Here is a 15,051-nt window from a genome sequence, read left to right on the forward strand (position 1 = left end):
TAAGAGAACTTGATTAAAGAAGAATTTTCAAGATGCTTGAATCATCTCCTCAATGGAGTTTGTTTTTCAACAGCTATTTATTGATTTTACTTAGGTATATTGTATATAATTTGCATAGTTAATATTGTTCTTTGGTGTTCAGTTCATACAGGTTTTTCAAATATCATTTAATAAAAATATCTTTTTTTTTTGCATCGACTCGTGGGTCAAAAATGGTGATATGAACCGAATCATGGGTTTGGTGTATCGTTAGCGCCCTTCTCAAATGGCTTGTTTTCACATGACGTAAGACATCATTGTATAGACTATTCCTTTGCAATTTAACACCACATTAGCCTGAGGGTTATGCCAACTAAATTTGGGTCATCATCGATCGACTCTGCATTCCTCCTTCATGCTACTCTGGGAATCTTTAAGCAGGGTGTGTTTTCAGTGTTTATCTATAATTGCCTTTCTTATTTATTTCTAGGAGGAATTCGTCAAATGGAAGGGCTCCCTCTTCTTTCGCTTCATGGTGGCGCTGGTTGACCCAGTCCCTGCCATCGCCAGGTAAATCACACTGCATAGATAAAAAGGTGATTATATAAGAAAACAATTTTAGGACTTAACGTGTTTTAATTCAATTTTAATTAGAGTATCAAATCATAACAAAAGTTATCTCGAGACACTTTACAGATAGAGTAGGTCTAGACCACACTAATTTACAAAGCCCCAACAATTCCAGTAATTTCCCAAGAGCAACCAATTGATGTGACAGTGGTGAGGAAAACTCCTTTTAGGAAGAAACCTGGGACAGACCCAGGGTCTTGGTAGGAGGAGTCTGACGGTGCAGGTTGGGGTTGTGGTGCACAGTGGCAATAACAGTCACAATAAAGATAATGGAACACTGACTACAAATGGTAGTCATAGTTAGAGATGGTCCGATACCATTTTTTGCTTCCTGATACCAATTCCGATACTTGAACTTGTGTATTGGCCGATTCAGAGTACTGATCCGATACCAGCGCTCATATATTTTATTATTTATTAACAACTGTATACTACTATCCCTGTATGGATGTGATATGAATTGATTTGATTTGTTGTTGGTCTGGCTCAGGATACACGCTTTGTGAAACATGAACAACCACAAACAATGAACACTGTAGAACGTTTTTTTATTATCCACTTTGACAGTCAGTCATAATGGATATAACCGACAAGAAGGAAGGGGGGTGTGGGGAGAGAGAAGTTTGAAGAGGGATGGTAGCTAGAGGAGAGCTGTCCAAGACGACGACTAACGTTTTTTTATGGCCGATACACGACCACAGAGACGACGTTCCGATGAACAAATAGCAAAGAAGAGGGAAAAGGAGAAGGAACGCGCAAAGTCCCGAGTTTACATCGGAAAAGCTTATGAAAGGTGGCAAGAACTCTGTCGGCAGCAGGGGGGGTGGTGGGGGGGCGAGCTCGCCTCCGTTTTGTTTGACAATACTTCAAAAGTCAACAAGAAGTGACGTCACCCAACTTCGCTTTGAGCAACTTTAAGTTTAGGGACCTCCCTACGCAGTCCACAGCGTTCTTATACGGCAATACATTTGTTAAATACATATGAATTACAGTGCTTTAGTTTTTGTAGCTAGAATATATGTATGAATGTTTTATGAGAACAGCCTGTTTTAGGGAGCATATGTGTATTTATTTTTTGGGGTTTAGCTATAATGTACAACAAGCACAGTGACAGTTTTTACCATTGTAATGTCCAAGACAAAGATTATAGGACACATCTATTCTCCAGTCATACCGTGTTATATGCAGTGCATACTCTGATTTCCACAGGCATTTCACATGAACAAATGAGCGAACACACACAGCTCTGATCTAATATGGCTTAGACTTACAGACTTATACTTCTTTATTAATGTTTTTGGGATGAAATTGAAATTTCCAGCACCTACAGAAATCCACCATAACATAAAACCTATGTGCCTCCTGTTTCCTGTCCCAGTCTGTGTGAATACTGCCTGGTCCACCTGCTGCTGAAGAAGAACTCCGAAATGTTCAGCCAGCACTTCATCGAGTGCATCTTTCACTTCAACTCCTACAACAAACACAAGTCCTACAACAAGTTCCCTCAAAGTGAGAGGTAGGAAGCTGTGTGGATGTTGTTTCTGTCATCTAGTTCACATTTGACTTCATTTTACTTTGATTATTTTCCCAGATGACACTTTTTGTACATATTATTTTTGTTTTTTTTGCTCATTTTTTAAATCTATGCAGAGAAAAGGCTCAATTTTCGCTGAAAGGAGCTCAGCACCGCGAGAAGCGTTTTCGGATCTACCGCTTTCTTTTGGAGCACTTCACGGACACCCAGCGCTTCAACGTCACTATCAAGATCAACCAGACCGTTTTAGGTGAACATGTGTATAGATTGAGAGAACGTTCTCATGCATAAAACCACCAATTCCTTTTCCAGTTCTGTGTGGTCAAAATGTTTTTCTTTCTTTGGTGATGATTTGTGATAAAATGAACTGGTCCCATGGCCAAAAAAAGGCACTTTATGAGTTTTGCAGCCTGCCTATGCCCCCCCAGTGGCCAGAAATGGTGAAAGGTGTAAACCGAGCCCTGGGTATCCTGCTCTGCCTTTAAGAAAATGAAATGAAAATGAGACTTCAGATACAGTATTAGGGGACCACTAAGGTCCATATAAAAGAGACTTCAGATACAGTATTAGGGGAACACTAAGGTTTTTATAAAAGAGACTTCAGATACAGTATTAGGGGACCACTAAGGTCCATATAAAAGAGACTTCAGATACAGTATTAGGGGAACACTAAGGTTTTTATAAAAGAGACTTCAGATACAGTATTAGGGGACCACTAAGGTCCATATAAAAGAGACTTCAGATACAGTATTAGGGGAACACTAAGGTCTATATAAAAGAGACTTCAGATACAGTATTAGGGGACCACTAAGGTCTATATAAAAGAGACTTCAGATACAGTATTAGGGGAACACTAAGGTTTTTATAAAAGAGACTTCAGATACAGCATTAGGGACCACTAAGGTCTATATAAAGAGACTTCAGATACAGCATTAGGGACCACTAAGGTCTATATTAAAGAGACTTCAGATACAGTATTAGGGACCACTAAGGGTTATATAAAGAGACTTCAGATACAGCATTAGGGACCACTAAGGTCTAAATAAAAGCATCGAAAGAGCACCATGTCATTGGACATTTAATGTAAATGTCCACACAGCAGTTTAAAACGAGACTGAATGTGATTTAGAGCCTTATGTTCAATCAGAATTACAACACAGCTATCAATGTGCAGAATATTGAAGTTTGTTAATGAACACAACATCTTCGGGCATCTGGACACATTTTCTTTTTGAATTCTAAACCGTTACCCACCACCAATTTGCTCCTAGGAAAAATTAAATAAAAACGTGTAACCTCTTTTCCTATCCCAGCATGCTTTGCGGACGAGGAGCTTCCTTTGGATGCAGACGGGGCTGAAATTTTATCTGAGACCTTAAACATCTTGAGTCTGAACGAGATGAAGCTGCAGGCTGTATCTGCTCCAGCAGGGGGTGCTTCAGGGGAGGAACCCGAGGAGGAGAACATGGCCACTATGGCTAAGGTTGTCCTGCAGGCTGCACAGAAGAAGGTGGTGTCGCAGGTAAGCAATGTTTGCCAAGTTACTGGTAGGGTTAGGGATGTTTGGATTTTTATGATGTCGATGCCAAAACATAATTCTGATTCCTAAACCGAATCTTGAAAAACTGAAAAATGACATCAAAGAAAGGCTCTTTTATAGTGTTTTTTAAAAGTTGAAAATTATTTAAATGTAACAATATATTAACGTTTTAAAATACTTAAATATATAATTAGTAAACCTACAGTCCCCTAACACACAACTACAAAAATTTTACAATAAATAACAGTTACACTTTTAATAAGTAACCACAAAATAAATGTTGAGTTTGTAGTCCAACCAGAGCCCAGAGGGAAAATATGGAATTTTAAAAGTTTCCTCCATTTACGGTATCTAGGTAACGGTAGACTACAGAGAAAGTCTGATATTTTTACGTCCGTTTCGGAGCAACAGAGGGAAAATATTTTGACACAATTAAGTGGCACCAAAATTTGCTTGACTCCTACCGGTTCCATAGTGGAACTGGGTTTCGGTACCCAACCCTGGATGCTTGTAATCAATTACTTATCCATTACTTTTACAAGGACGTCATTTATGGAAAACTAATGGTGTGCAAAAGAAATCAATTCACATTCATGAATCGATTAAAGCTCTACCAATTTTAAAATTGATTCATGGAATTCCAAAAATCTATTCATACTTTTATTATTTTTTCATTTTGTAACGGCGTGTATACTATCCCGTGGGAAAAGTAACTACCTTTACATACTGTGAATCGTTGTTTTAAATAAAAATCTTTTTTGAATAAAATCAATTTCGAATCGAAGCTTGAGCCTAAAAATCGATAACGAATCGTGACATTTTCCGAATTGTACACCCCTAGAGGAAATATTGCTTAAATTTGGTGATGAATACCATGTATAGCAATATGTGATAATATTAACGGGGTGACACATTGTTATTTCGAATTGATTCAAGTCAACATTGAATCATGAGACCAGTAAAGATTCAGACCCCTACTAGTTACTCTGACTTCCATCAAAGCACGATTATACACCATATGATACATTAAAGAATAATTTTAAATCATACAATTATACAGAATTACTCAGTACCCGTAACACAGCTTTTTTTTTTTCCTGCCACACGCATCATTTTTTCCATTAATGACATGCCACTTCACGGCATAGTATTACAGCAGAGGTGTGTCTCTTTTATTGATACATTTCAATATTGATTGATCCAGCATGTGGGATATGGGATTAGAGTGCCTCAGGTCACATAGTTTACGTTACCCCCCCACAGCCAGCTAGTGCCCAGCTATTATCATTACAGCAATCTGAATCCCAGCCAACACAAACTCCAGCGCTGGGGGGGGGGTAATATTCACCTTTAGCTGTCTTTACAGTTAAATTTAGTCAACGAAAGGTAACAGTCCTGCGGCAACGACATCTATGTTTAGGCACCAAAACAACCAGTTATAATTACAACAAGTGAAGGGGGAGATATTTCCAAGAGGCGGGAAGATCTACTGCACAACGTCGGCCATCAGACATCTCCCCCGCCACGGAAGCCAGCCACCCGCACCTGCCAAGACTCTTGAGTAACGTTATAACAAACCCCTTTTCCCCCCCGGTGCTGAAAACATCTGAAAGGTGACATGTGAAATGTATTGTGACATTGGGGTTTTGGCTGCTGGCTAATGTTAGCTTGCTCGCTTGCTTGCTAATTGGTCTGCTACCAATACAAATTGAGATAACCGCTATAATCCACAGGTCCAGAAGAAGGCCTTCATAGAGAACACAGTTCCTCTCATCATCAGCCTGAAGAGCCTGCTGGAGCAGAAACGCTCTCCTGTGCTCCGAGACCTCATGTCCTACCTTCAGGTAAGACCACAGCATGGACATGTGGATGCTTTCTGCATATTCATCTGATTAATCCAGCAGCAGTGGATCAGCGGACCGCTAACGTTAGACCCAGCAGCAGCTGGTCAGCTGCTTCCATGTAGTCCATCCCAGCCTTGTGCAGGTCTACAATTTCCAAAGTCCAATCCCTGATGTCCTTACACAAGTCTCTGGTCTTGGCCATTGTGGAGGGGTTGGATTCTTTTGATTGAGTGTGTGGCCAGGTGTCTTTTATACAGGTAACAAGTTCAAACAGGTGCAGTTAATACAGGTAATGAGTGGAGAACAGGAGGGTGTCTTAAAAAAAACCTCTGTGAGAGCCGGTATTCTAACTGGTTGGTAGGTGATCAAATACTTATGTCATGCAATAACATGTAAGTTAGAAAACCTGAAAAATTGGTAGTGTATCAAATACTCCCCACTGTAGGCAGGACTACTGTGTTGAAATGCGTTAGATGTATAAATGCAATGCAGCAACAAGACAGGTTGAGTTATGTTTTTACTTCCATTCATCTGCCGCATCTACTTCTACTGTTGTAGACACAAGAGTCACAAAAAAAGAGGGAAAGTTCTGAAAAATATATGTTTACCCTGAAGCATAAAAAGCTCTTTTGAGGCTGCACCCAACCTTTGTGTGACACTAAATCATAACAAGGGTGACCTTGAGACACTTTACAGATAGAGTAGGTCTAGATCACCTTCTCTAATTTACAAAGACCCAACCATTCCAGTCATTCCCCCAAGAGCAAGCATTTAGTGTGACAGTGTCAAGAAAAACTAACGTTTAGGGAGAAACCTGGGACAGACTCAGGCTCTTGGTGGGTGGTGTCTGACGGTGCAGGTTGGGGGTACGATGAACAGTGGCAATTATAGTCGCAGTAAAGATGATGGAACTAAACTCCATGATGCCGTTGTTCCCATCAGGTGACCATGCAAGAACATCATAACAAGGTAAAGGACTTTTTCCCTGGAGATGAGCAGCTGGCAGTTGAGGTGGAGTTTGCTCTGAAGATGGCTGAGAAGGAGAAAGAGATGGAGAAGCAGATGGACAACTGCAGCTTGACAGGAGACGCCAGGCCTCCAACTACACAGGTCAGTTCACACTACATACACAATGTGTATTTATAATACGGGGTTCCTACGCAGTATGGAAAAGTGTGGAGTTTGATTTTTAGTCATTTCCAGGTCTAGATAAGTACGGAAAAAATAATCAAAACCAAAAAACCTCTTGACCAAGATAACACTTAATCATAATTTTATGGAAACGGCCCAGGTGATTGATTCCAGATCTAGTCCATTTAGACATGGGTAAGATATGGACTAGCTTTTATTGACTGGTGAAACCTCCTCCAATTTTATTTGACAAAGATTTTTAAAAGGTATCAGTCTAACCAGAAATACAAAGAAAATAGGGGTATTAATTAATATTCAAGGTAAACGTCTTTATCTCAAATATGAAAATTTAGTGAAGAAGTACTACACAAAACGGCAATAAAAATGGATTTAATACAAATTATGGGTGGTATTAGCTCATTTCCTTAGGGATTTGGGTTGGGAACTGGAGGGTTGCTGGTTCAAGTCCCTGTACAGACCGAAGTAGTAGTAGTAGTAGCCGGAGAGATGCCAGTTCACCTCCTGGGTACTGCCAATGGGCTCTTGAGCAAAGCATGCAATCCTGGTCCATACTGTGAATCATGTACTGTATTTAGCATCTTTTTAGATTGACTGAAAAATAAATACAATACATGATAATATTACATTCACTATTGTGATTTATTTAGTTTTGTTTCTGGAAGCATTATTTTTTATAATGTTTAAGAATTATTGATTTTCTTTTCTTACAGTAACAGTGTAGGCCAGTGTATCGCAGTTCCCCACAGTCAGTAAAGGTTTAATGGTGATTTTGCTCTTTCCTCAGTGTTCAGTCCAGGGCTCTCCCATCAGGTCCAGGCCCCTCCTCCCCTTTACCTTTGCCACACCACAGCTGCTACGTCCACACCCCATGTCTGCCAGGCTGGTACAGACTGACAGGTAGGTCTTCATCCCAGCAGCTAGTCAGTACCAAGGACTCTCTGCAGGGTTTTGTTGGCCTTTGATTGATGACCACTGGTTGTCCATTTTCTTATGTCGGTCACAAAGTTCAGTGACTTTGTGTGTCTAATAATAATTTACATTTCGCTCAAACTGAATCAGACTTCAGTATTGTAACGGCTCAGCTTGGATATACCAAGGAAGTTAATTAAAGGACTATGCCAAATAGTTCATAGTAGGAGTGTCACAAATTTAAATTGAACATCAAGTAAAGAAGATCTGCGATTGTCCCAGTAATTTTTTTCTCTTCTGAAAGAAAAACTGACGTAGCTTAGTGGTAGCCTGCTGCTGCACTTTTGGGATCCCATGGCCTTCTGCAGCGCAGGGAGCATTTTTAAATCTTTTTTTATACCATTTATGTTTAAAACTCACGGAAGAAAGTAGTACCGTTTGTGATGACCTGGGCTCGTAAAAGTAAATGAGAATTTAAGTCATTAAAAAAAAATCTTAAGTTATTTAAAAATTAAACGGTGAACAGGGTGAATCTAGATTGATGATTAATCGTGCAGGCCTACCATAGAGCCCAATTATAAAATGATTAAAATTGTGTACAGCGTGGTACAAACAACGGTTTTGTCTCCATAGTTTTATAAGTCTAGTTCTTGACTATTTTTATAAGATTATATAAGACTTGATAGTCTAACAACAATGTAGCCGTCTGTGCCGAAAACACTGGCTTAAACCTAATCAAATAGTGACCTTAATAATCTAATTGAATTGTGGATTTAGAGAATTTTGACACCCTTAGTTTATAGTGCAGATACAGACAGGAAACATTGTGAGACATTGTATGACATGCATCCGTTGAATCAGGGACATTGCACTTATTGGCGTCTACACTCATTCCCATTCCACTTTGTAAGATTCCTGTGGTTTCTCTTTATTTATTTCATGCATACATATGACATCAGTGAGCGGGTGTGTGTGTGTGTGTGTGTGTGTGTGTGTCAGGCGTGTGCACGGATCCAGGCAGGAGGAACATGTTCAGTCAATCGCTCTGGAACGAACAGGTACGACGCTGGAGGTTAAAACTGAACTTTCACGAGTACAGCAACGGTGTAACTTCTAGTTAGGATTTCAGAGGTCAGAGGTCAAAACACAAAAACCAAACATCCCTGGGAATTTAAAGGTGCTTTTCACTTCAAGAACCAAATCAATTGAATTAAACGGATCATCTCATTCTAATCCAGTGGAATTGTTTTTAATGGGTTTGCTAACATATTTACAATATCAAAGGTTATTATATAAATTGTGTGTACACATCTTCCACAGAATTTATGAAAGAGGGTTGGTGGGAAGACAACTGCATTTAATATCCGCCATAAGGTTACATGACACTCAATGCAGCATTTTTTTTAAGTTACAGAAATCTTAATGTGAGTAAAGGTGTATTTAATTAATTTCATATCATTCCCAATCTGATAATCATAAACACTTAGTTTTGTTACACGTAACGGAATCGAGGACCCAAATGCAGAGATGAGATCGGAAGGCAGGAGAGAGTTTGTAACTAAGATTTATTAACAGGAGTCCAAACAGCACTAGGATCACAAATACAAAAAAAACGACACAAGGGAAAAAAACAAGTCCCAAATGAGTGAAAAGTCAAAAATCCCCCCCCAAAAAATAAGTCCAAAGAGAAAACAAAAACCAGGAACACAGAAACTGGGGAAAAAACTCACAGGAAAACAACGACTTAAGGGAAAAATGCAGAAACACCAACAGGAACAGGCCAACAGCTAACACTAAATACACAGGGTAACAAGACAAGAGGGCTGGGAAACGGGTAGAAAACATCAGGTAATCACAGGAGCGGGAAAACACAGGAAGTAAAACTAGAGATAAGACCAGACAGACCCAGACTTCAAAATAAAACAGGAAACCGAACATACAGACACTCGGGGAACACAAGTCAGGACCAAGAACACAAGACCAGGGAGGAAACACAGAGAATTAACAGAAAACAGAACAAAGAAACCAAGTTTTTTAATTTTTTAAACCAATCAGACTTACTGAAAGTTTTTATTAAGTTTTTATTTTACAGAGTGACAGCATCCTGTTTACCATTTGTCTTTTTTACTTTCCAGTGATGCCCAAAGGAGCTGTGAATGACAGAGCCATCAGCACACCAAAAGGTACGATTCCAGGTCCCATTTCCAGACTTGGTCTGGGGCTGACACCTCCGGGTTGGTTGGTCCATGTGCTCGTGTCCAACCAATTCTCTTTGGTTGAAGAAAAGCTGGTGTTACTGTCATGAGGCTGTTTGCCCATCAAAGAGTTTCCACAACACAAAACAAACAAGAAATGTCCAGCTGGCAGAACTTTGGAAGCAGGCGGGGTTGTTTTAGCTAAAGGCCCTGGCCCACCAACCTGACCCGGTCGGTGACTCGAGTCTGGTCGATGTGTTTGGCCGTCGTCCGTCTTTGTTTTGTTTAATAGTTTATTTGAACATAAAAAAAAAACCTCTCCGGGAACCATCACCTTATCGTGGTGGAGAGGTTTGTGTGTCCCTATGAACCTGAGGGCTGTGTTGTCTGGAGCTTTGTGCTCCTGTTAGGGTCTCCCATGGCAAAGAGGTCTCAGGGGAGGGGCCAGACAAAGAATGGTTCAAAAACTCTTATGGAATATCAAGGAAGGGATAGAGGGACCCTGCCCGGTGGAAGCCCGGGGCCCCCGTCTGGAGCCAGGCCCAGACGGTGGGCTCGTGAGCGAGCGCCTGGTGGCCGGGTTTGCCACGGAGCCCGGTCGGGCACAGCCCGAAGAAGCAACGTGGCACTTCTCCCTCCAGCCCATGGGCCCACCACCTGTGGGAGGATCCAAAGGGGTCGGGTGCGCTGCCACATGGGTGGCGGCGAAGGTCAGGGGCTTCGACGGACCAGACCCGGGCAGCAGAGGCTGGCTCTGGGGACGTGGAATGTCACCTCTCTGTGGGGGAAGGAGCCGGAACTTGTGCGGGAGGTGGAGCGCTATCAGTTAGATCTGGTGGGGCTTACCTCTACGCACAGTCTCGGTTCTGGAACCGTACTCCTGGATAGGGGTTGGACTCTCTCCTATTCTGGAGTTGCCCATGGTGTGAGGCGCCGGGCGGGTGTGGGGATACTCACAAGCCCCCGGCTGAGCGCCGCTGCGTTGGAGTTTACCCCGGTGGACGAGAGGGTCGCCTCCCTACGCCTGCGGGTGTTGGGGGGGAAAACTCTGACTGTTGTTTGTGCGTATGCACCAAACAAGAGTTCGGAGTATTCGGCCTTCTTGGAGACCTTGAATGGAGTCCTGTATGGGGCTCCAGTAGGGGACTCCATTGTTCTCCTGGGGGACTTCAACGCACACGTGGGCAATGATGGAGATACTTGGAGAGGCGTGATTGGGAGGAACGGCCTCCCTGATCTAAACCAGAGCGGTTGTCTGTTGTTGGACTTCTGTGCTAGTCATGGATTGTCCATCACAAACACCATGTTCGAACATAGGGATGTTCATAAGTGTACGTGGTACCAGAGCACCCTAGGCCAAAGGTCAATGATCGATTTTATAATCGTTTCATCTGAGCTGAGACCGTATGTTTTGGACACTCGGGTGAAGAGAGGGGCAGAGCTGTCAACTGATCACCATCTGGTGGTGAGTTGGGTCAGGGGGTGGGGGAAGACTCTGGACAGACCTGGTAAGCCCAAACGTGTAGTGCGGGTAAACTGGGAACGTCTGGAAGAGGCCCCTGTCCGACGGGCTTTCAACTCGCACCTCCGGCGGAGCTTTTCGTGCATCCCTGTGGAGGCTGGGGGCATTGAACCTGAGTGGACAATGTTCAAAGTTTCCATTGCTAAAGCTGCGGCAGCGAGCTGTGGTCTTAGGGTCTTAGGTGCCTCAAGGGGCGGTAACCCACGAACACCCTGGTGGACACCGGTGGTCAGGGAAGCCGTCCGACTGAAGAAGGAGTCTTTCCGGGATATGTTATCCCGGAGGACTCCGGAGGCAGTTGCAGGGTACCGACGGGCCCGAAGGGCTGCAGCCTCTGCCGTAACAGAGGCAAAGCAGCGGGTGTGGGAGAAGTTCGGAGAAGACATGGAGAAGGACTTTCGGTCGGCACCAAGGTGCTTCTGGAAAACCGTTCGCCACCTCAGGAGGGGAAGCGAGGGATCATCCAAGCTGTATACAGTAAGGATGGGACTTTGTTGACCTCAAATGGGGAGGTAATAGAGCGGTGGAAGGAGCACTTTGAGGAACTCCTAAATCCAGCTGACACGCCCTCTGTGGTGGAGGCAGAGCTGGAGGATGATGGGGGATTGTCGTCAATTTCCCTGGCGGAAGTCGCTGTGGTAGTCAAACAACTCCACAGCGGCAAAGCCCCAGGGATTGATGAGATCCGTCCAGAAATGCTGAAAGCTCTGGGTGGGGAGGGGCTGTCTTGGTTGACACGCCTCTTCAACATTGCGTGGAAGTCTGGGACGGTGCCTAAGGAGTGGCAGACCGGGGTGGTGGTTCCCCTCTTCAAAAAGGGGGACCAGAGGGTGTGTGCCAACTACAGGGGTATCACACTTCTCAGCCTCCCTGGTAAAGTCTACTCCAAGGTGCTGGAAAGGAGGGTTCGGCCGATAGTCGAACCTCGGATTGAAGAGGTACAATGCGGATTCCGTCCTGGTCGTGGAACAACGGATCAGATCTTTACTCTCGCAAGGATCCTGGAGGGGGCCTGGGAGTATGCCCAACCAGTCTACATGTGTTTTGTGGATCTGGAGAAGGCGTATGACCGGGTCCCCCGGGAGAAATTGTGGGAGGTGCTGCGGGAATATGGGGTGAGGGGGTCCCTTCTTAGGGCCATCCAATCTCTATATGACCAAAGCGAGAGCTGTGTCCGGGTTCTCGGCAGTAAGTCGGACTCGTTCCAGGTGAGGGTTGGCCTCCGCCAGGGCTGCGCTTTGTCACCAATCCTGTTTGTAATATTTATGGACAGGATATCGAGGCGTAGTCGGGGCGGGGAGGGGTTGCAGTTCGGTGGGCTCGGGATCCCATCGCTGCTTTTTGCAGATTATGTGGTCCTGATGGCATCATCGGCCTGTGACCTTCAGCACTCACTGGATTGGTTCGCAGCCGAGTGTGAAGCGGCTGGGATGAGGATCAGCACCTCTAAATCTGAGGCCATGGTTCTCAGCAGGAAACCGATGAAGTGCTCTCTCCGGGTAGGGATGGAGTCCTTACCTCAAGTGAAGGAGTTTAAGTACCTTGGGGTCTTGTTCGCGAGTGAGGGGACTATGGAGCGTGAGATTGGTCGGAGAATCGGAGCAGCTGGTGCGGTATTACATTCTGTTTATCGCACCGTTGTGACGAAAAGAGAGCTGAGCAAGAAGGCAAAGCTCTCGATCTACCGGGCAATTTTCGTTCCTACCCTCACCTATGGTCATGAAGGCTGGGTCATGACCGAAAGAACGAGATCAAGGGTACAAGCGGCCGAAATGGGTTTCCTCAGGAGGGTGGCTGGCGTCTCCCTTAGAGATAGGGTGAGAAGCACAGTCATCCGAGAGGAGCTCGGAGTAGAGCCGCTGCTCCTTCGCGTTGAAAGGAGCCAGTTGAGGTGGTTCGGGCATCTGGTAAGGATGCCTCCTGGGCGCCTCCCTAGGGAGGTATTCCAGGCACGTCCAGCTGGGAGGAGGCCTCGGGGAAGACCCAGGACTAGGTGGAGAGATTATATCTCCAACCTGGCCTGGGAACGCCTCGGGATCCCCCAGTCGGAGCTAGTTGATGTGGCTCGGGAAAGGGAAGTTTGGGGTCCCCTACTGGAGCTGCTGCCCCCGCGACCCGATACCGGATAAGCGGATGAAGATGGATGGATGGATAAAAAAAAAACAACAACATTAAAATAAAAGATTTATATACATGCATTCCTGCATACATATATAATTAAAATGACATTAATAAGGTCATGTACTTTTTAGCACAGTCTTCCAATATTGAAAGTCATTCAAACGCAACAAAAATTTTCCATGTTCAAAAGGAGTAGGAAGAAGTTGATAAACAACTTATCAAGTCCGACCCCCTTTCTCTACTTTTATCCTTTAGTAAATCTTATTCTTCAGTTATTTACACATTATTATTTACACATCCTAGACACAGATGCATACATACTCAAACACTTATAAACCCTCTTTTTTATTATATATATTAAATATATTAATATATAGACATACCAGCATATAAATGCCAAGAAACCATACAGTCTACTACAATACCATCACTTTAAGTCCTTTTCGTATCCCTTTAATATATTCATTTTAAATAATCTCTTGAAATTACTCATTGTTATAGATGATTTCATCTCTTCACTGCAGCTGTTCCATAAAGTAACTCCTTTAGTTGAGATGCAGTGATATTTAGCATTCGTTCTTATAGGTTTTGTTTTATATACAAATATTCCTCTTAAATGATGTTTGCTCTCTCTTATTTGGAACAACCCTTGGACACTGTTTGACAGCTGATGATTATTTATTTTGTACATAATTTGTGCAGTTTTAAAGTCAACAATATCTCTGAATTTTAGTGCTTTTAATTTAATAAACAGTGGATTAGTTGGTGCTCTATAAGTGGTTTTATTTACAATTCTTAAGGCTCTCTTTTGAAGAATGAATATAGGTTCAGTGTTGGTTTTGTAAGTGTTTCCCCATATCTCCAAACAATAAGTAATGTATGGAAGTATGAAGGAACAATACAGCATATATAATGAGCGCTGGTTTAATAAATAATTGGTTTTATACAGTATAGCAATTGATTTAGATATTTTACCATTAATATAGCGTATATGTGGCTTCCAACATAATTTTTCGTCGATTATGACGCCCAGAAATTTAAGTTCTTTTACTCTTTCAATTTCAATATCATTTATCATAAGTTTTTTGTGTAAGGTTGTGTTACGATTACCAAAAATTATAAATTTAGTTTTACTTAAGTTTAGTGTTAGTTTATTAGCATAAAACCAGCTCTTCATCTTTTTTAATTCATTTTCTGCTGAATCCAAGAGTTGTTCCAAATTTTCCCCAGAACAGATTAAATTAGTATCATCAGCAAATAAAATGGTTGTCAGTCGGCCTTCATTTTGTCCGACCTGACTTGCTAGATCGCAGGGCGGGATGTCGGACTCAATGACCAATCAGACTAGTGGAGTGCTAACCCGGACATGGCGAGCGGGATGGGTGACTCTCAAAATCTGACAAATCTTTTAAACTGACTTTGGTGGATCTGAAATGAAGACAGATTCAGCAACTGCACGGCCTTTTTCTAGCTTAAAATGTTTTCGGAAACCCTTTTATGTGAACTATTCTTGTGAAATATGAGATTGTATTCCAAAGAGCCGCCACGACAGTCTGGTTTCAATCACCTGCCGCTTGTCATTGTTTGGGCGACAATCCAGATAAGCGCCGCCTTCTGTCGTGGAG

The 15,051-nt window shown here is 42.9% G+C and overlaps 1 protein-coding gene across 1 annotated transcript in view; it reads left to right on the forward strand.

Annotated features, from left to right (window-relative positions):
- Positions 1-15,051, forward strand: part of LOC116684750 (condensin-2 complex subunit D3) — a gene marked incomplete at its 5' end in the record, with an annotated part of 38,766 nt that overhangs the window by 21,425 nt on the left and 2,290 nt on the right. The window contains 9 exons of the mRNA XM_032510184.1: positions 470-549; positions 1,988-2,125; positions 2,260-2,393; positions 3,457-3,665; positions 5,417-5,527; positions 6,470-6,637; positions 7,464-7,576; positions 8,588-8,646; positions 9,724-9,771. Coding sequence (XP_032366075.1) covers positions 470-549; positions 1,988-2,125; positions 2,260-2,393; positions 3,457-3,665; positions 5,417-5,527; positions 6,470-6,637; positions 7,464-7,576; positions 8,588-8,646; positions 9,724-9,771 — 1,060 coding nt within the window. The remainder of the gene's footprint in view (positions 1-469; positions 550-1,987; positions 2,126-2,259; positions 2,394-3,456; positions 3,666-5,416; positions 5,528-6,469; positions 6,638-7,463; positions 7,577-8,587; positions 8,647-9,723; positions 9,772-15,051) is intronic.

The sequence above is a fragment of the Etheostoma spectabile genome, unplaced genomic scaffold (genome assembly GCF_008692095.1).
Source record: "Etheostoma spectabile isolate EspeVRDwgs_2016 unplaced genomic scaffold, UIUC_Espe_1.0 scaffold00019573, whole genome shotgun sequence".
Classification (NCBI taxonomy): Eukaryota; Metazoa; Chordata; class Actinopteri; order Perciformes; family Percidae; genus Etheostoma; species Etheostoma spectabile.